Genomic DNA, 21,340 nt, shown 5'->3' with positions numbered 1-21,340 from the left:
CTGGAGCCCGGCCCCGACAGAGGGCGCGCGCGCGCGGGGTGGCGCCGGGGCGGGAGGCGGGGAGCGGGGCGGCGCCTCCGCGGCTGGGACGGCCGGGCGGGGGACAGCCGTCGGGGCGGCGCGCTCTGCCTGCCTGCCAGTCCCGTCCCGTCCCGCGCGGCTTGCCCCGGGTCCGGGCGGCGCCGCGATGCCGAGCCGGCGGGGGAGAGGCGGCGTCCCGGCGTCGGAGCGCAGCCCGCTGCTGACCTACCGCCTGTGCAGCAGCGCCTCGGTGGACGGGGAGGCGGCGGCGGCGGCGGCGGGGGGGCCCGGGGCGCGCAAGCTGCCCACCTTCCTGGGCGTCGTCGTGCCCACCCTGCTGTCCATGTTCAGCGTGGTGCTCTTCCTGCGCCTGGGTGAGTGCCCCCCCCTCTCCCTCTCTCCCCCCCCCAGCGCCTAGCCCTCCCTGCGCCCCCCCCGAGCCTCCTGCTTGGAAACTTCCTCCCCCCCCCAAAAAAATCCCCCTTAAGTCATTGATACAAAAGAGTATCCATTATATACTCTAATCAATCAGTTATATGCTCTGGTTAATACATTCATTAATACACCCCCGGCCTCCTGCTTGGAAACTTCCTCCCCCCCCCCCCCAAAAAAATCCCCCTTAAGTCATTGATACAAAAAAGAATCCATTATATACTCTAATCAATCAGTTATATGCTTAAAAACTTAAGTTCGAACTCTCTTTTATATAATTTTCTCTCTTATAACATAAAACAAAACAAATACAATAATAAAAAAAATGCGAAAGAGTATCAATTATGTGCTCTAATCAATCCGTTATATGTTCTGATTAATACATTCATCAATACACCCCCGGCCTCCTGCTTGGAAACTTCCTCTCCCCCCCCAAAAAAAAATCCCCCTTAAGTCATTGATACAAAAAAGTATCCATTATATACTCTAATCAATCAGTTATATGCTCTGATTAATACATTCATTAATACACCCCCAGCCTCCTGCTTGGAAACTCCCCCCCCCCAAAAAAAAATCCCCCTTAAGTCATTGATACAAAAAAGTATCAATTATATACTCTAATCAATCAGTTATATGCTCTGATTAACACATTCATTAATATACCCCCGGCCTCCTGCTTGGAAACTTCCTCTCCCCCCCCCAAAAAAAAATCCCCCTTAAGTCATTGATACAAAAAAGTATCAATTATATACTCTAATCAATCAGTTATATGCTTAAAAACTTAAGTTCGAACTCTCTTTTTTTAATATAATTTTTTCTCTCTTTATAACAAAACAAAACAAATACAATAATAAAAAGAAAATGCGAAAGAGTATCAATTATGTGCTCTAATCAATCAGTTATATGTTCTGATTAATACATTCATTAATACACCCCCAGCCTCCTGCTTGGAAGCTTCCTCTCTCCCCTCCCCCAAAAAAAAAATTAAGTTCGAACTCTTTTTTTTATATATTTTTTTATCTTTATAATATAAAACAAAACAAATACAATAATACAAAGAAAATGCGAAAGAGTATCAATTATGTGCTCTAATCAATCAGTTATATGTTCTGATTAATACATTCATTAATACACCCCCAGCCTCCTGCTTGGAAACTTCCTCTCTCCCCCCCGCCAAAAAAAAACTTAAGTTCGAACTCTCTTTTTTTTATATAATTTTTTTCCCTTTATAACATAAAACAGAACAAATACAATAATACAAAGAAAATGCAAAAGAGTATACATTATGTGCTCTAATTAATCAGTTATATGCTCTGATTAATACATTCATAGTTACAAGGTTCTAAAGTTCAAAAAACAAAAATACCATTTCTCGAGGGGGAAATGCACTCTGGACGTGCTCAGGGGGGAAATCGGGAGAGCTAGAAGCCCCTGGGTCTCTCGGCCGTGAACTCCAGCCAACATCTCTTCGACGCTCTCTTTCTCTCTCACTGTTTCTTAAGGGGGGTGTCAATGCACTCTTGACACGCGCAGGGGGAAATTTGGAAAGTTGTAAGCTCCTTGGTGTTAGTAGCATAAGCTAACTTTTCTCTGGCATGAGCTGCAGCCAGCATCTCTCACGCGCTCTCTCTGTTTCTTAAGGGAGTAAATGCACTCTGTATATGCTCAATGGAAAGTCTGGAGAGCAAATAAGAATCCCCAGTGTTTGTGGTATAAACTGTTTCCTCTGGCTTGAGCTCCAGCCATCATTTCTCAGACTCTCTCTCTCTCTCTGTGTGTGTGTGTTTCTTAAGGGGGAAGGTGATGAATGCACTTTGGACATGCTCAGGCGAAAATCTGGAGAGCTGTAAACTCTCTTGGTGTTTGTGGCATAAGCTCAGTTTCCTATGGCATGAGCTCTGGCCAACATCTCTCAGACTCTTTCTCTTGTCTCTTTCTTAAGGGGGGAGGGGGTAAGTGCACTCTGGACATGCTCAGGGGACAATCTGGAAAGCTGTAAGCCCCTTGGTATTAGTGGCATAAGCTCAGTTTCCTCTGGCATGAGCTCCAGCCAACATCTCTCCGACTCTCTCTCTCCGTGTTTCTTAAGGGGGTAAATGCACTCTGTATATGCTCAATGGAAAGTCTGGAGAGTGATTAAGTATCCCCGGTGTTTGTGGCATAAACTCAGTTTGCTCTGGCATGAGCTCCAGCCAGTATCTTTTAGACTTTCTCTCTCTGTTTCTTAAAGGAGGAGAGGGTAAATGCACTCTGGACATGCTCGGGGGACAATCTGGAGAGCTGTAAGCCCCTCGGTGGTTGTGGCATAAGCTCCAGTTCCTCTGGCATGAGCTCCAGTCAACATCTCTCAGACTCTCTCTCCCCTCTTTCTCTCTCTCTCGCCTCCCCACCCTGGCTTGAAACGCTACTGCCGTACCTCGCAGGCTTGTTGTAAACGTTGCGGATGTGCCTTGCGAGAGCCGTATAAATACAAAGCGTGCTTGCTAATTAAGACGGCCGCACATCCGTATTCCAGTGCTGAACCCACGCACAAAGAAGGAGACACGCCTTAGGAGCCCAGTCCGTAGGCTGCGGATGTTTTCCTTAAGGCCTGCCCAGCCAGCTTCTTGCCATGCTAGTTTTCTACATGCGAGGAATGCCTTGCGCTGAGGTAGCTCCTTCAAATCTTGTGAGACCTGCAGTGTTGACTTTGGTATGGCTTAGGGGTTGTGGCTCAGTGGTAGAGCATCTGCTTGGTTCACAGAAGGTCCCCGGCAGGGTGGATAAAAATCAGTGGTTTTTTTAAATTAAAAAAAAAATCAGATTTTTAACAATTCAAATCAGATTTTTAAAAATTCAAATCAGATTTTTAAAAATTCAAATCAGATTTTTAAAAATTTAAATCGGATTTTAAACAAATGAAATGGTTTTTGAGGAAAAATCTATCCACAGATAAGTTTTCTGTTTACGATGCATTACAGTCCAAAGGTTATTCATAATGAAATAAGGGTTAGTTTTTAATTATGTAGCACGAGGCTGTGTATTCATGCATCGTTTAAATTCTTTGGTAAATGAATTCCATTAATCCATTCACAATGTCATGCTCCTCCAGCGGTTTCTGTAAGATTATTTTGGGCAGTTTTTCTATCTAGAAGATATTATCACAAATGCTTGGTTTTGCAGTTCTCAAAACTGTGAATCTGTATCTAAAGAGATAGCCAGCCTCTTCTTCACAACACAAATGTTATGAAATAAACATAGCTCTTGAGAAACTTAAGTGCTAAATTTCATTGAACTTCTTGAAACTTAGCACATATATTTTCAAAGGAACAATGGGATTAAGGTATTTTAATCCCATTGTTCCTTTGCAAATATATGTGCTATATATTTTCAAATATTTTCAAAGGAACAATGGGAGTAAGGTATTTTAATCCCATTGTTCCTTTGCAAATATATGTGCTATATATTTTCAAATATTTTCAAAGGAACAATGGGAGTAAGGTATTTTAATCCCATTGTTCCTTTGCAAATATATGTGCTATATATTTTCAGATATTTTCAAAGGAACAATGGGATTAAGGTATTTTAATCCCATTGTTCCTTTGCAAATATATGTGCTATATATTTTCAGATATTTTCAAAGGAACAATGGGATTAAGGTATTTTAATCCCATTGTTCCTTTGCAAATATATGTGCTATATATTTTCAAATATTTTCAAAGGAACAATGGGATTAAGGTATTTTAATCCCATTGTTCCTTTGCAAATATATGTGCTAAATTTCAAGATGTTCAATGAATAGAAGATTGTTTGCAGTGGACTAGATCTGCACAAGGGGCTAAGTGTGAGGAGGGAGGGGCCAGCAGTAAAAATGAAAGTGAAACCATTTGAGCAGAATATTCGACAAGTCTTTATGTTGAAAACCATGATTTAGAAGAAGAAGAGTTGGTTTTTATATGCCGACTTTCTCTACCACTTAAGGAAGACTCAAACCGGCTTACGATCACCTTCTCTTCTCCCCAACAAAACGCCCTGTGAGGTAGGTGGGGCTGAGAGAGTTCTAAGAGAGCTGGGACTAGCCGAAGGTCACCCAGCTGGCTTTGTGTGTCGGAGCGGGGAAACAAATCCAGTTCACCAGACTAGCCTCCGCTGTTCATATGGAGGAGTGGGGAATCGAACCCAGTTCTCCAGATCAGAGTCCACCGCTCCAAACCACCGCTCTTAACCACTATACCACGCTGGCTCTTACAGACCATGGTCCCAGGTTCAATCGCCAGCATCTCCAATTAAAAAGCATCAGGTACCGTAGTGGGAGATGTGAAATACCTCTACCTGGGACCCTGCAGAGCTGCTGCCAGGCAAGGTTGACCTTGGTGAACCAAGTCGCTGATTCAGTATAAGGCAGCTTCATGGTGGAGCATCTGCTTGGCAGATGGGGAAGGGCCGTGGCTCAGGGTAGAGCATCTGCTTGGCATGCAGAAGGTCCCAGGTTCAATCCCCGGCATCTCCAGTTAAAGGGACGAGGCAAGTAGGTGATGTGAAAGACCTCAGCCTGAGATCCCGGAGAGCCACTGCCTGTCTGAATAGACCATACTGACTTCGATGGTGCAAAGGTCTGATTCAGTATAAGGCAGCTTCGTGTGTTCATGTACGAGGTCCCAGGTTCAATCCCTGGCGTCTCCAGGTAAAAGGACTGGGTAGGAGATGATATCAAAGGTCTCTGCCTGAGACCCTGGAGAGCCGCTGCCAGTCTGAGTAGACAATGCTGACCTTGATGGACCAGGGGTCTGATTATGTATAAGGCAGTTTCATGTGCATTTGGGGAAGGGCTGCGCATCTGTGGTAGAGCCTCTGCTTGGCATGCAGAAGGTCCCAGGTTGAATTCCTTGCTTAAAAGGATCTGATGGTAGGTGATGTGAAAGATCTCTGCCTGAGTCATTGGAGAGCTGCTGCCTGTTTGAGTAGGACACTGGACTTTTATGGGCCAAGGTTCTGATTCAGTATAAGGCAGCTTTGTGTGGGTTGATGCAGGAATGCAACCTGTGACCTCTATCCTCAGGGCACCTTGCGCTGTAGCACGTTATAATCTGCTTGACCCATAAATATTTGGCTCACCTGGGTATACCACACATCGGCTTGCCAATAAACCTGGTACTCCGGGCATCACGATATTGGGCTTTTCATCTAGCTTGCCACGCCCCAGACCGCTCTGGCATCTTTAATAATATAGCTGGGGGGGGGGACGGGGGACTCGAGTTCCCCTGAGCCTTGCGAACGCCTTAAGGGCTTTTGACCCCAGCCAGCATTTGGTAACCCTGCAGTAGCTCTGTTTGGATGTTACAGTGAACGCATGTAAATCCTGCATGGTGTGCGCACTTGTTTGTAAGAAAGAGCCTGCAGGGGGTTAAGAACATAAGAGCATAAGAAAAGCCCTGCTGGGTCAGACCCAGGTCCATCAAGTCCAGCGGTCCGTTCACACAGTGGCCAACCAGGTGCCTCTAGGAAGCCCACAAGGAAGACGACTGCAGCTGCATCTATCCTGCCTGTGTTCCACAGCACCTAATATAATAGGCATGCTCCTCTGGTCCTGGAGAGAATAGGCATGCATCATGACTAGTATCCATTTTGACCAGTAGCCATGGTCCTCCATGAACATGTCCACTCCCCTCTGAAAGCCTTCCAAGTTGGCAGCCATCCCCACATCCTGGGGCAGGGAGTTCCACAATTTAACTATGCGTTGTGAGAAGAAATACTTCCTCTTATCAGTTTTGAATCTCTCGATGACCCTTCCAGGTCTGTGTTTTTGTTCGTGTGTTCACTTTACAAATGAAACCAGTGAGCGGTACCTGGATAAATGTGGAGTTAGTTTGTTCAGCTGTACAAGGGGAGATTGCAGTGTGAGAATTGCTCAACGCACATGTTAAAAAAAACCAACCAAGTGTATACTGCTCATGGCTTGTACGTGTGTGCAGTGTATCTTGTACACAGGGGTATTCTACCAGCTTTGTAGTGCCCCCAAAACTAAGGATGCCAGCTTCTAGGAGGGACCTGGGGAAGCCCGGACTTACATCTCATCTCCAGACTACAGAGATCATCTCCCCTGGAGGAAACGGAGGCTTTGGAGGGTGGTTGGTTGCTATATTAGATATTGTTTAGCGCAACCCCTTTGGTTTCTGTTGACTTTTAGGTTGAGTTTCTTCCCCTTTTTCTCCAGTTGTAAATCTGAAGGGACTCCAAGCAACCAGGAAGCAGGATTTTGGCGGACTTTTTCTTTCAAGCTGGTGACGTGGGGAAAATGGCTTTCTTCGGTGGTGACGGAAGGCAGGCTAGTCAAAGCCAGTTTGAGCTTATATTCCTCCGACGCCACTCCCTGGCTCTGTTGACATTTCGCTCCGCTCATGACCTGGCACCTTCCTCTGGCCACCGACGCTGGCTCGACCCCAGCTCCCTTTGCCCAGTGGCAGCTTAACCCTTTTTGGGATCTCCTGCCAAATGGTTGCCCCGAAATTGGGGCTGCCGACCCATCGTGAGGGGCCACGCACGGTTTAGACAGCCAGCATCCGCCACACCACCCGAAGGACAGCTTCGCTTGTGTCGGTGGGGGCTTCTACGGGTGCCAATCTGCAAAATCTGTATGGGCAAAATCTACAACTGTCCATACAACTGTCCATACAACTGTCTCTGTTGTGGCCCCACCATATAGAATATCCTGTCTGAGAAGATCGGGAGAAGCAGAGGCGGTTTGCCATCGCCTTCCTCTTCAGAGTCTTCCTTGGTGGTCTCCCTTCCAAGTACCAACCCTACCCAGCTTCTGAGATCGGGCTACACCATGCAGCCTTCCCTACTACCAGTCTGCAGTTACAATCTTAATTTTCATTTAATCAGTTTGGGGTGAGGATACCTGAAAGACCGTCTCCTCCCCAAACTGTCCATCTTTCAAAATAGCCAGCGTGGTGTAGTGGTTCAGAGCTGTGGTTTGGAGCGGTGGACTCTGATCTGGAGAACCGGGTTTGAGTCCCCACTCCTCCACGTGAGCGGTGGACGCTAATATGGTGAACTGGAGTTGTTTTCCCCAGTCCTACACACGAGGCCTGCTGGGTGACCTTGGGCTAATCACACTCTCTCAGCTCCACTTTCCTCACAGGGTGCCTGTTGTGGGGAGGGGAAAGTGATTGTAAGTTGGTTTGAGTCTCCCTAAAGTGTTGGAGAAAGTCGGCATATAAAAACCAACTCTTCTTCTTGGGGCCCCTCCTTTTTGCCATCAAGTTGCAACCAACTTATGGCGACCCCATAAGGTTTTCAAGGCAAGAGATGCTCACAGGTTGGTTGGTCATGGCCTGCCTCTGCGTAGCAACCCTGGACTCCCTTGGTGATCTCCCATCCAGGTACTAACCAGGGCCAACTCTGCTTAGCTTCTGAGATCTGATGGGATCAGGCTTGTTAGGCTATCCAAGTCAGGGTGTCCTAGCCTATGGAAATGAGGCAGGCAGCAACCGGAAGCAGGGCCTTCTCTGTGGTGGTGCCCTGCCTGTAGGATGCCCTCCCACTTGACGCACAGTTGGCACTTGCTTTTAGGCTCCAGGCTAAAATATGCCTGTTTGGCCAAGCTTTTAAGTAAATGATGTCCCATCTGACTTGTCGTTTTACCGGCCACCATTTATGGTTTTGCAGCTTGCTTATGTGAACATGTGAAGCTGCCATACTGAGTCAGACCCCTGGTCTCTCAAGGTCAGTATTGTCTACTCAGACCGGCAGCGGCTCTCCAGGGTCTCAAGCTGAGATCTTTCGCATCGCCAACTGCCTGGTTCTTTAATTGGAGATGCCGGGGATTGAAACTGGGACCTCTCTGTGCGTGAACACATGAAGCAGCCTTATACTGAATCAGAACCCCTTGGTCCATCAAAGTCAGTATTGTCTACTCAGACCGGCAGCAGCTCTCCAGGGTCTCAAGCTGGGGTCTTTTGCATCACCTACTTGCCTGGTCCCTTTAACTGGAGATACCGGGGATTGAACCTGGGACCTTCTGCATGCCAAGCAGATGCTCTACCACTGATCTACGTCCCCACCCCCTAAATAATTGCTCCAGTAGTTTTCCCGAGTTGCTTTTATTGATTGCTATTTTAATCTGTATATTGAAGGTTTCTTTAGCATTGCTAGATGAGTTTCATCCAATTATTTTAATTTATATCACTTAAAACCGGTATTATTGTTTCAATGTCAGCAGCATTGAGCAGCTTTTATTTATTTGTTTACTTTTTTAATGGGTTTTTGGAGAGAAGGGTTATCATACCTCAAATAAATCCATAAATATTGCTTGGGCGGCAGAAGCAAAAGGGTTAGGTGACTTGCCCCAAACCACTGAACGAACCTGTGACAGAGCCAGGCTTTGCAGCAGAGTTTTTGAACTGCGGTGGTTTTCTGCAACTTCCCCGAAGTTTACTAAAATAACTGTGAAGTTAAAACCTTCTCTTTGTCAAGTGTCCCTTCAAGTGGAAGCAAACAGGCTTCTTTTCTTTACGCCCGGTGATCAATCAAAAAGTGCTTTTCTCGCGTACGGGAAGAGGGGGAGAGCCGGTCTCCGAAATTGCGGTGGCAGGTTAGAAAATGAAGCATGTGCACGCCAGAAAGTGCTGGCAGTACCTGGCTGGGTCCGGGGTGGTGGTAATGAGAGGTTTCGGGGGTCTGTATGTTCTTTATGTCACGATTGATGTCTTGCGGGGGCTGCTGGCTGGAAGTAGGTGTTAAGGGTGGGCGGGGGGGTCCTGTGGAAAAGGCCAAATTGTTGTTAACTCTGGAGCAGAAGTGGAAATGGAATTGCACCCCCAATAAGAAGAAGAGTTGTTTTTTTATATGCCGACTTTTTCTACCACTTAAGGGAGAATCAAACTGGTTTACAATCACCTTCCCTTCCCCACAACAGGCACCCTGTGCGGTAGGTGGGGCTGAGAGAGCTCTAAGAGAGCTGTGACTAGCCCAAGGTCACCCAGCTGGCTTCATGTGGAGAAGTGGGGAAGGAGATTGTAAGCCAGTTTGATTTCTCCTTAAGTGGTAGAGAAATCCGGCATATAAAAAACCAACTCTTCTTCTAAAAATAATAAAAATCAAGTTGGGCAGGGGAGAGTTCAGCTCTGATGTTGGAGAGCCAGTGTGGTGTAGCGGATAGAGTGGCTGACCAGGACCCTGGGTGACCCGGGTTCGAATTTCCGCTTCTACCCTGGAAGCTCGCTGGGTGACCTTGGGCCCGTCACGAACGCCCAGCCTGGCCCGCCTCACAGGGCTGTTGTTGCGTGAGAATGGAAGAGGGGAGAGAGATGTTCTAAAGCCGCCTCGTTGAGTCCCGACTGGGGAGAAAAGCGGGATTTCAATAAATAAATGCATCGAAAGGCCTGTTAAGGGCCAGTTATGAATAAAATATACGCGTCATGTGTAATGCCAGGCAGGCTTGCATCGACCAGGGTGGAGCTGGCGACATCCGCTTTTATGAACCAGCAGCGCCCGCGTCGTCAGCTTGGCAAAGTTACAAAAACGGTAGATGTAATACGTTTTGATATATGCCACGTTTCCTCGCTCGCTCAAAATGCACGGAAGGATTACAGTGCAGGAAAACAGCTTCTGTTAGGCTCTTTAAAAAATAAAATAACGTATGCAAGTGATTGATTCTCTCATTTTGCAAGAAGCAGGGCGCTGCGACAAGACACGCCTTGCGCTTTGAAATGTCCCGAGTTTGAATCAGCTTTGAATCAGCTTGACTCACAGTGTTTAATGTGCCTTAGCGTTTTTGTTGGCGGAGGGTTTTTTTTGGTTTTGTTTTGCTAAAGGAAAGCCTTTCCGATTCATTTGCTGTCGATGGCTCCTGTACTGTTTTGACTCTTGCGTGGTCTTTGGGAGACCGGGGAATCTGTGCTATGGGCACAATTGAAACGGTGCGGCCGCATCGCTGGGAATCGAGGGTCTCGGGTAAATTATATAGACAGCTGCAGTCTGGCCTGACCCGGATGGCCCGGGCTAGCCCGATCTACACAGAAGCAGGCAGAGGCAAACCAGCATGGTGTAGTCGCTAAGAGCGGTGGACTCTAATCTGGAGAACCGGGTTCGGTTCCCCACTCCTCCACATGAGCAACGGCGTCTAATCTGGAGAACCGGGTTCGATTCCCCACACTTCCACATGAGCGGCGACCTCTAATCTGGAGAACCGGGTTCGATTCCCCACTCCTCCACATGAGTGGCGGACTCTGATCTGGAGAACCGGGTTCGATTCCCCACTCCTCCACATGAAGCCTGCTGGGTGACCTTGGGCTACTCACAGTTCTCTCCGAACCCTCTCCGCCCCACTTACCTCACAAGGTGTCTGTTGTGGGGAGAGGAAGGGAAGGCGATTGTAAGCCGGTTTGAGACTCCTTAAAGGTAGAGAAAATTGGGGTATAAAATCCAGCTCGTCTTCTCCAAACCACCTCTGAACGTCTCTTCCCTTGCAACCCCACGGGGCGGCCCTAAGTCAGCTCTTTCCACCACAAATCCTGTTTCTAATGCATTATTAGAGGTCTCTGCTGTCTGATGGAATAGCTTTTCACACTGCATAAATCTGCTTCGAGTCTCAGTGAGAAAGGTGGGCTATGAATGAAGTTAATAGCAATCCTCAGCACGCTCGGAGAATGCGTTTCAAGATGCTCATTCTGTAGATCTGGCCAAGGAGCCGTTCCTAGATCTAAGGATGGCTACATGTCCTAACCTGGATAGCTCAGGCTGACCTGGTCTCATCAGATCTTGGAAGCTAAGCGGCGTCGGCCCTGGTTAGTACTTGGATGGGAGACCGCCGAGGAAGTCCAGGGTTGCTGTGCAGAGGCAGCCAGCGGCAAGCCACCTCTGTTCGACGGTCCTGACCCGGATGGCCTGGGCTAGCCTGATCTCAACAGATCTTGCTAAGCTAAAGGGTCCGAGGATGTCCAGGGATGCTACGCGGAGGCAAGCAATGGCAAACCGCCTCTGTTAGTTTCTGGGCTTGGAAACCCCGAGGGGGTCGCCGTAACTTGGCTGCAGTTTGTTGGTAAAATAAGTAAATAAATAAATAACCAGTCTTCAAAAGACTGGGGGAGAGGGGGGAAGAGGAATCGTCTCTTCTTTTTGTGTGGTTCCTGTTGACCGTCTCAATTCACGGAGCAGCCTTTCTCTCCCGCTGTTTTCCTGCCCCTTCCCCTCTTCTGCCCATAATCTCCGATTTCTCCAAACTCCCCAATTCTGGAACGGCTCCAGCATCGGTTGCAGAACAAGAGCGCTCTCAGTCCGGACCTGTATTTGTAAGGGAAGAGGATTTTTTTTTCATTTGCCGTGAAGATTTTCTTTTTAGCTCGTAGGCCGGCTGCGAGCATATGACTTGGCTCGGTTGTGGGAGTCATTCGGAAGTATTCGTTCCGCAAGCGCCTGTTGAATATGTGATCCCTTTTCTGGTGTGTTACAGACCGGCTGGTTTGCACAGGCTAAATCCGAGAGAGCGCGAGGTTGTTGTTGTGATTGGATCCTCGGGGTTGGCGGTTTTGGGACTAGACGTCCTCCTTAGGATCCACCTTTGTGGTTTCGTAGCTACATTTGGTCTAGAAGGACTGCAGGAGAGAATGTTTTCCGCGCCGTAGGAATAATCCGATTATGCCTCTCGACCCTCAATGACCCTACATTTCTCTGGTTCTTTGCTACCTTCAATGTACATGTAATCTGAGATTCTGTGCAAGCACAGAGTTTTGTGCTTTGGGCTGAATTCAGGTTCCTCCGAATTGCACCACTTGTTGCAAAGAAAGCGCCTAGAACTGAATGACGGTGTGCAGAAAATGACAAGAAATCTCAGAACTGGGATGCAGGAAGACAAGGATAGGACAAGGATTGGGTTTTCAGAGCTCTGGGGGCTAAGAGTTGAATGAACCTGACCTATGAGGAAAGGCTGAAGGAGCTGGGGATGTTTAGCCTGGAGAGGAGACGACTGAGAGGGGATAGGATAACCATCTTCAAGTACTTGGAGGGCTGTCCCATAGAGGAGGGTGCGGAGTTGTTTTCTGTTGCCCCAGAAGGTCGGACCAGAATCAACGGGTTGAAATTAAATCAAAAGTGTTTCCATCTGGACATTAGGAAGAAATTTCTAACAATTAGAGCGGATCCTTGGTGGAACAGGCTTCCTCGGGAGGTGGTAAGCTCTCCTTCCTTGGAGGTTTTGAAGCAGAGGCTAGGTGGCCATCTGTCAGCAAGGATGATTCTGTGATCTTAGGCAGTTTCTGTGATGTTAGGGAGGGCAGGAAGAGGTTGCGTCAGTGTTTGGCTCTCATGGCCCTTCCTTACATGCCCAGGGAAATGCCTATCGCCATTTTGGGGTCAGGAAGCAATGTCTTTCCAGGCCAGATTGGACAGGAATCCTGGAGGGTTTTTCTCCCCATCTTCTGGGCATGGAGTAGGGGGTCACTGTGGGTGTGTGGGGCGGGAGGTAGTTGTGAATTTCCTGCATTATGCATTGGGTTGGACTAGATATGGTCCCTTCTAACTCTCTGATTCTATGAATGCCCTGTATAGCCCCTTGCTAAAGAACAGCAAATAATTCAGAATAGGCAAATTCCTGTAGACTCGCACGAATTATACCGGTTCCTGTTCTTGTTTGAGCTGGGTGTGTTTTTGGAGAAGCTTTTTAAAGCGGTATGGCTGACCTTCAGCTTTAGGTTTGTCCTTGCGAGAAACCCTCTCCAGAGCAGTGTGGTATAGTGGTTAGAGTGGGGAGGGGCAGTGTCTCAGTGGTAGAGCCTCTGCTTGGCATGCAGAAGGTCCCAGGGTCAATCCCCGGCATCTCCAGTTAAAGGGACTAGGCAGGTAGGTGATGTGAACAACCCTCGGCCTGAGACCCTGGAGAGCCGCTGCCGGTCTGAGTGGCCAGTACTGACTTGGATGGACTGAGGTTCTGATACAGTATAAGGCAGCTTCATGTGAGGGTCTGGGAGACCAAGGTACACATTTCCCACTCTGCCTTGGAAATCACCAGGTGACCTTGGTCCTTCATTCTCTCTGAGACCAGCCTACCTCGCAGGGTGGTTGCTGGAGGAGAGGAGAATGATACTGAAAGCTGCTTTGGGTCCCCGTTGGGGGAGAAAATTAGGCAATAAATATCTTATAAGCTTGACAGGTACAAACAGAAACATAGATTGGAGTCTAGTAGCTCCTTAGAGACCAACAAGATTTTTTGGATATAAGCTTTCGAGCGTCAAAGGCATACTCTCTAAAGCTTATACCCACAGAATCGTGTTGGTTTCTAATGTGCTACTGGACTCGAATCTGTTCTACTCTAGACCAACACGACTGTTCTCCTGAAACAAACAAACCATTCAACAGCTATATTGATTAAAACAATATGTTGGAAGTAGCCCTAAAAATCCTAGCCCACGACATTAAAATGTAACAGAATTTCATAGAATCATAGAGCTGGAAGAGACCACCAGGGGTCATCTAGTCCAACCCCCTGCACAATGCAGGAAATTCACCAACTACCCCCCCAGTGACCCCCTACTCCATGCCCAGAAGATGGCCAAGGTGCCCTCCCTCTCATGATTTGCCTAAGGCATAGAATCCGCATTGCTGACAGGTGGCCATCTAGCCTCTGTTTAAAAACCTCCAGGGAAGGATTTCCTTGAATCCCCCCCCCCCCAAAAAAAACCCCTATAGCTAATGAGAATAATCTTTTCCACTTTCCTGAATGCTCCAGTAGTCTTAGCTAGGGTTTTTCATCCTTGCCAAAACTAGATTTTGTGACTCAGCCTAAGGAATTTCTTGCCATTAGGAAATAGTGTAGTGTGAGTACAGGGGTTGGGCGGCCTTGGAATGAAGGTCTGCTTTAATCCCCACGTGCTCCGAGAGACATTCTCAAATATCTTGCTCCGAATGCCAAAAGACAGGCTGCAGGATCAACTTAACCCTTGGTGGGACCCCCGTTCCTGTCTTTTTAGCTGCACAGTGAGACTCACGTCCTTGCTTCCTCCTGCCCATAGGAAGACATGGTGTGGAGCAACATCAACATAACCTGGGAGATCCCCGATCATCAGTGTGTTCCTATGCAGAGTAATGCTCAGCCCGCACAGAGGGAGCTGTTATTTGCCCTGCTAGGAAAATCATGCCAGGCTTGCTGGATCTCGACAGATCTCATAGAGTTGGAAGGGACCACCAGGGTCATCTAGTCCAACCTCCTGCACAATGCAGGAAATTCACAACGACCTCCTTCCCCCACACCCCCAGTGACCCACTACTCCATGCCCAGAAGATGGCCAAGGTGCCCTCCCTCTCACGATCGGCCTAAGGTCATACAACCAGCATTGCTGACAGATGGCCATCTAGCCTCCGCTTCAAAACCTCCAGGAAGCTGAGCAGGGTCAGCCATGGTTTGTTCTTGGGTGGGGAGACCACCCAGGAAGCCCAGGGTTGCTACCCGGAGGCTGACAACGACAAGCCACCTCCGTTCCACTTTTGCCTTGAAAACTCCATGGCAGGGGTCCCCGACGTGGTGCCTGCAGGTGCCACGGCGCCTGCTGACGACCTTTTTTGGGTGCCCACCACCAGATGTTTTTAGAAGGTGGATGGGGCAGGTGGGATTCTTGCCCAGCTGGGCTTCTGATTGGCCATTGAAGATCCGATTGGTTGTGTGAGGCAGGATGCTGGACTAGATAGACCAGTGGTTCCCAACCTTTTTTTGACCAGGGACCACTAGGACTTTTTTGTTCGGTGCAGGGACCCCAAGGTTCAAAATAAAAATCCAGAGAATTTGAAAATAAACTTTGATCATAACTGTTAGTTAAACATTAAACTTAGAATAATATTTGAATATATATATTTTATAACAGAGAACTTTTAATTGAAAATATTAATTTATTATGGGTTTATAACTTTGTTTCGCAGACCTTAATTTAGTTCTCGCGGACCCCTGGGGGTCCATGGACCCCTGGTTGGGAACCAGCGAGATAGACCCTCACTGGTCTGATCCAGCCGGGCTCTTCTGATGTTCTTATGAAGGCATCAGTCTCTAAGATCTGTTGCCGGCCGTCCAAAGGAACTGGATTGTCTATTGCGTGAGAGAGGTTGACGGACTAGATTGACCACTGGTCTGATCCAGCAGGGCTCGTTTTATCTTCTCATGCCACAATGGGGTCCGGGGTCCTGGTGAAATGCACCTATCTCCTCGCCCCCCTCCCCACACAGTTAATGGAGGTCAAGTCAAGATAAGGGCATATGCGATGTAGAAGTCTTTAAAAAAGATTGGCAATAAGACCTTTGTGCACTGGACTAACTCAGCAAAGATTGACTTCACAAGGATTGTGAAAGAGTTGTAAATGAACTGTTATGAAGATGGGAAATAAAACACATATTGGATAATATAAAAACACATATTGGATATATAATATAAAACACATATTGGATAATATAAAGCTAAGGGATACTTCTCCGGAAGTCACAATGGGGGAGGGGGGTGGGCACACAATCACAGGGGGGGAGAAGGGGTCTATTAATCTTTAAGATGTATTATTATTATTATTATTATTATTATTTTCTGTGTGTATTTTTTTTTTGTTTCAATGTATGTTTTAATAATGTAACCAAAATAATGTATTAAAAAGAAACAACAATTATTTTTTTCTTTTTATTTCTTTCCCCCCCCCCTCTTCTGTATTTTGGTTGTAATTTCTTTTTTTTATCCTTTATTGTTTAAATATCACTGTTCTTTGTTTTTTTCTTTTTCACCAATTAATAAAATAAATTTTTAAAAAACGGATAAGGGCATATGGCGGAGAATTAACCCATCCCTTTTCCAGTGTTGTGACCCCAGTCTAAATTGGGTCCACGGTGGCTTAGGGTTGCCAGCTTCCTGGTGGGGCCTGGGATTACAATTGATCTCCAAGCGACGGAGGTCCATTCCACTGGAGAAAATGACTACTTTGGAGGACGGACTCTATGACATTAGTACCCCACTTAAGTCCCTCCCTCCTCAAATCCCGCCCTCCTCAGACTCCACCCCCCCAAATCTCCAGGAATTTCCCAACCTGGAGCTGGCAACCCTACCATGACTGCTTTTAACCCTTTAAAGGATGCAGCAGGGCCTAAACACAGCTCTTCCCGGTCGCGTCCCAAACGTCCTCTTTAGTTCTAGAAGAGTGCCCTTAGTTCTAACTTGAGAATAGAATTTTTTATATATATAAATTTTTATTAATTTTTATAACATAACAAAAAAAGAAAAAACAAATACAATAAAAATAGCATAAAAATACAAAAAAAAACCAGATACAAAAAACAAAAGGATATCTATATATCTTAATTGTTACATTCATGATTACTTAACTTATAAAATTCAAAAAGATACCCCTTCCCCCTCCACCCACCTAAAAAGTGACCCGTCACCCGACTTCCGAAGAAGTGTCTAGACCAGTGGTTCCCAACCTTTTTTTGACCAGGGACCACTAGGACTTTTTTGTTCGGTGCAGGGGACCCCAAGGTTCAAAATAAAAATTCCGAGAATTTGAAAATTAATCATAACTGTTAGTTAAACATTAAACTTAGAATAATATTTGAATATATTTTTATAATAGAGAACTTTTAATTGAAAATATTAATTTATTATGGGTTTATAACTTTGTTTCGCGGACCTTAATTTAGTTCTCGTGGACCCCTGGGGGTCCATGGACCCCTGGTTGGGAACCAGTGGTCTAGACAGTATTTATCTTACTTCTTAACACAAAAATATAAAATTATTAAAACTAGTTTCTATAACTCGTTAATTAATCCTGTAAAATCCATTGTTGCCAGATTATCCCAATATGAGGCGGCCTTGGACCAGGTTTTTTTTTTAATTCTTCCATATCCTTTCCACGCAGGAATTCCGTTAATTTAGCCATCCTCATATATATCCATAACTTAACTGAGAATAGAATCCACCTAGTAGAAATTTCTCTTTCCAGAACAGAACAGCTGGCTCCCTTTGTGGTACACATGTGGCGGGGGGGGCAGGGTGAATTATTATTAATTATTATTATTATTGCCAATGAATTTGCTCCGGCCCCCTTGTGACAACAAACTTCTGAACACTGGCCATTTATTCATGGAAGGTTTTGCATCGGATTTGTCACTCTATCGATGCACATTTTCCCCATCTGAAGTCTCAAAACTCTGCATGGGGGCTTATTGTTGAGTTTTGAGAATATGGATGGGGGGGAAAGTGCATCTAAAGAGTGGCAAATCCAATGCAAAACCTTCCATGAATAAATGGCCACTGTGTTTATGGCCAGGAACCTTCCCCCTTTCTGCAGCCTCCCTCCCTCTCTGCTCCTTGGACTTTCGGTTAGCCTGAAAAGCAGCCAGGAGTCAGATGGGGTCACTGCGCTTGCAAAACCTGTCCCAAACTCAGCCTTCCTGTTTCAGTCTCTCCCTGAGCAACCGTGTTTGTCTGCAGTGGAAACGAAGAGTTGGTTTGCATATGCCGACTTTCTCTACTATTTAAGGGATACTCAAACCCGCTTACAATCGCCTTCCCTTCCCCTCCCCACAACAGACACCCTGTGAGGTAGGTGGGGCTGAGAGAACTGACCAGCCCAAGGTCGCCCAGCTGGCCATGTGTAGGAGTGGGGAAACCAACCCCTACACATGAAGAAGAAGAAAAGTTGGTTTTTATATGCCGACTTTCTCTACCACTTAAGGGAGACTCAAACTGGCTTACAATCACCTTCCCTTCCCTTCCCCGCAACAGACGCCCTGGGAGGTAGGTGGGGGCTGTGAGAGCTCTAAGAGAGCTGTGACTAACCCAAGGCCATCCCGCTGGCTTCACGGGGAGGGGCGGGGAAACCAACCCGGTTCACCAGATTAGCCTCCGCTGCTCATGCAGAGGAGTGGGGAATCGAACCCGGTTCTCCAGATCAGAGTCCACCACTCCAAACCACCGCTCTGAACCGCTGCACCACGCTGGCTGGAGACTAGTAGCACCTTAAAGGCCAACATTTCCATGGTATAGGCTTTCGGCAGGGTGGTATAGTGGTTAAGGTATCAGAGTAGGACCGGAGAAACCTGGGTTCTAATCCCCACTTGCACCAAGGAAGCTTGCTGGGTTATCTTGGGCCAGCCACGCACCCTGGCTAGTAATTGGATGGGAGACCTCCAGGGAATACCAGGGCTGTGACGCAGAGTCGGGCAAGGGCAAACCACCGCCGAATGTCTCCTGCCTTGAAAACCTTCTACTGAATCAGACCCTCGGTCCATCAAGGTCAAGTGTTGTCTACTCAGGCGGGCAGCAGCTCTCCAAGGTCTCAGGCTGAGGTCTTTCCCATCACCTACTGCCTGGTCCTTTTAACTGGCGATGCCGGGGATAGAACCGGGGACCTTCTGCGTGCCAAGCAGAGGCATCTGACAAAGGGAGCTTTGACTCTCGCAACCTTATGCCCTGGGAAATCTCGTTGGCCTTTAAAGTGCTGCTGGACTCGAACCATGCTCTCCTGTGTTACTGCAATTCCCCATAAGGAATGGATATAGTATCGGTGGGGGCCTACTCTTGGCAAGGAGTTGGTGGGCTGGGGCCATGTTGATTGTGAGCCCCTTTCCCCCCCAGAAGGGAGCCTGGTCGATTTTGTGCAAGGTGCGAAACCTGGCGAAGTGAATCTTCCGAGGCTGTCCTTCGGAAGGGGCCCGGCGATCCCATAATCGCTTTATCTTAGGATCTAAGAATCTAGTTGATTGGAGGGAGAGGGAATGGCCTTGTTGGTGTTGGCCCCCCTCATGTATGTTTCAGAAGGGCTCCTTGACCCACGCACAGCATGAGCAGCAGCTCTGTAGACTTGCACTGGGAGCTTAGTCAGCTAAAGCTCGAGTTGATTGATCTGTAGGGGAAATTTTGTTCAAAGACAGGATAGCTAGTGTGGTGGCTCGGGGCAGGATGTTGGCCCTTTGCGTGTGTGCAGCCGGTATTCATTGATTTACTGCATTTGTACCCCATCCCCAAAGGGATGTCCGTTGTTGCCCTCTCCTCCGTGGTATCCTTACGACAACCCTGTAAGGTAGGCTAGACTGAGACCCTGTGACTTGACCAAAGGTCACCCAGCAGCTTCCGTGGCAGAGTGGGGATTCGAACCTGGTTCTCCCAGGCCCTAGCCCAACACTATAACCACCACACCGGCTTCTCTTTCACAGCCTCATCCGCCGCATCTGCAGCATGCGCTCAAATGGTGTGATATTCCACAGTTGGGACTTTGGGGAACACGGTGGAGAGAAAGGCAGGGCCTTTTTGGCGCTCAGCATGGTGTAGTGGTTAAGAGCGGTGGACTCTTAAGACCCGGGTTCGATTCCCTACTCCTCGTGAGCGGCAGACGCTAATCCGATGAAGCGGGTTGGTTTCCCCGCTCCTCCACATGAAGCCTGCTGGGTGACCTTGGGCTAGTCACGGTTCTGTCCGAACTCTCTCAGCCCCACCTACGTCCCAGGGTGTCTGTTGTGGGGAAGGGAAGGTGATTGTAAGCCGGTTTGAGTCTTCAGTAGTGGAGAAAGTCGGCATAGAAAAACCAACTCTTCTTCTTCAGTCCAATTGGTTGCTTCCGCTAATGCACACCCATGCTCTTCCATGCACACCCATGCACTTCCACGGGTCCCAGCCCTTTCAAGGAGGCTTTCACAGATTCTGGCCATCACCTACTCTTAACAGTGCCCCAGATTTTGGGATATCCCCTTTACCCTTCTTCAAGGCATGGCAGCTTCGGATCCAGGATAAGTGCATGGATTTGTCTCAAGCCTTTGTTTGCATGTTGAAGAAACAGCGAAAAATCCCACGATGAAGACACTACTATGGACTTCCCCCTTCTGCTTCTTGGGAAGTAGGTTTGGTTCGAAAACACTGGTTTCTTTCTCCTTTCGCTTTGCTACAAACAGCTTGCTGGGAATCCCATACGCTTCGGGGTCACTTCCCCTTGCACAATCCCTGTGGCTGTCGAGCAACCGCGCTCATTTCCTCCTCGGTTTAATGGTGCCGGCACAGCGAAGCTGTAGGGAAATGGTTTGCTTTTCACCTTTTTGCATTTCCACACACACAAAAAGTCGATGTCACTTACAGGCTTCCGGAGCATTGTGCCAAGTTTTTGGAAGAGGCAGCGTAGCAACATAGCGAGGAGTCCCGAGTTCAAATTCTGGCCTTGGCTGCAAACTAGGGCTGCCAACCACCAAGTGGTCGATGTCACCTCTGGGCTTCTGGAGAATTGTGCCAGGTTTTTGGAAGAGGCAGTGTAGCAACATAGTGAGGAGTCTGTTCTGTAAAGCGAGAAGTCCCGAGTTCAAAATCTGGCCTTGGCTGCAAAGTAGGGTTGCCAACCACCAGGTGGGGGCTGGAGATTTCCCAGAATCCCAGCTGATCTCCAGAAGACAGACATCAGCTCCCCTGGAAAAAAATAGCTGCTTTGGAGGGTGGGCTGTATGGCATTATACCCTGCCGAGGTCTCCCCTGCCCCCCAAACCCTGCTGTGCCTTCAGATCTCCAGGATTTCTCAACCCGGAGTTGGCAACCCAACTGCAAACAGAGGGGTTGCGTGTAAGAAGCGGCCTGATCCACCAGCTGGTTAAGACGGAGCTTTATGCTAAAGTGGTTGATCGAGGGACCCCCTGCGTGTGCCTGCCCGTGACACCCCCGCTAAGATCTGTAAGCCTGAACACTCAAGATGGTTTTATGCAAATCAGGTCATCTTCATATAATGATTCTTAACAGTTATAATGCTTCACATTTGTGTAGCGCGCTTTCAAGTCTTTAAAGTGCTTTGCATGCATTATCTTGTCGTGATGCCTATAATAATAACCCCGCAGGGCCAGTATTACTCTCCCCATGTCTCACAAAGGGAGCGCTGAAACCACCTCGTGAGTTCATGCAAAGGGCGAGATTTGA

General features: G+C 47.6%; 1 protein-coding gene across 1 annotated transcript in view; it reads left to right on the top strand.

The window, feature by feature from the left end:
• The first annotated feature begins 285 nt into the window (after positions 1-285).
• Positions 286-21,340, top strand: part of LOC130478431 (solute carrier family 12 member 9-like) — a 103,637-nt gene continuing 82,582 nt past the window's right edge. The window contains exon 1 of the mRNA XM_056850571.1: positions 286-395. Within this exon, the coding sequence (XP_056706549.1) occupies positions 365-395 (31 nt within the window). The 5' untranslated portion in view covers positions 286-364. The remainder of the gene's footprint in view (positions 396-21,340) is intronic.

Source organism: Euleptes europaea, chromosome 5, assembly GCF_029931775.1.
Source record: "Euleptes europaea isolate rEulEur1 chromosome 5, rEulEur1.hap1, whole genome shotgun sequence".
NCBI classification, from domain to species: Eukaryota; Metazoa; Chordata; class Lepidosauria; order Squamata; family Sphaerodactylidae; genus Euleptes; species Euleptes europaea.
Note: the sequence above shows the minus strand (reverse complement) of the source record. Positions and strands in the feature narration are given on the sequence as shown.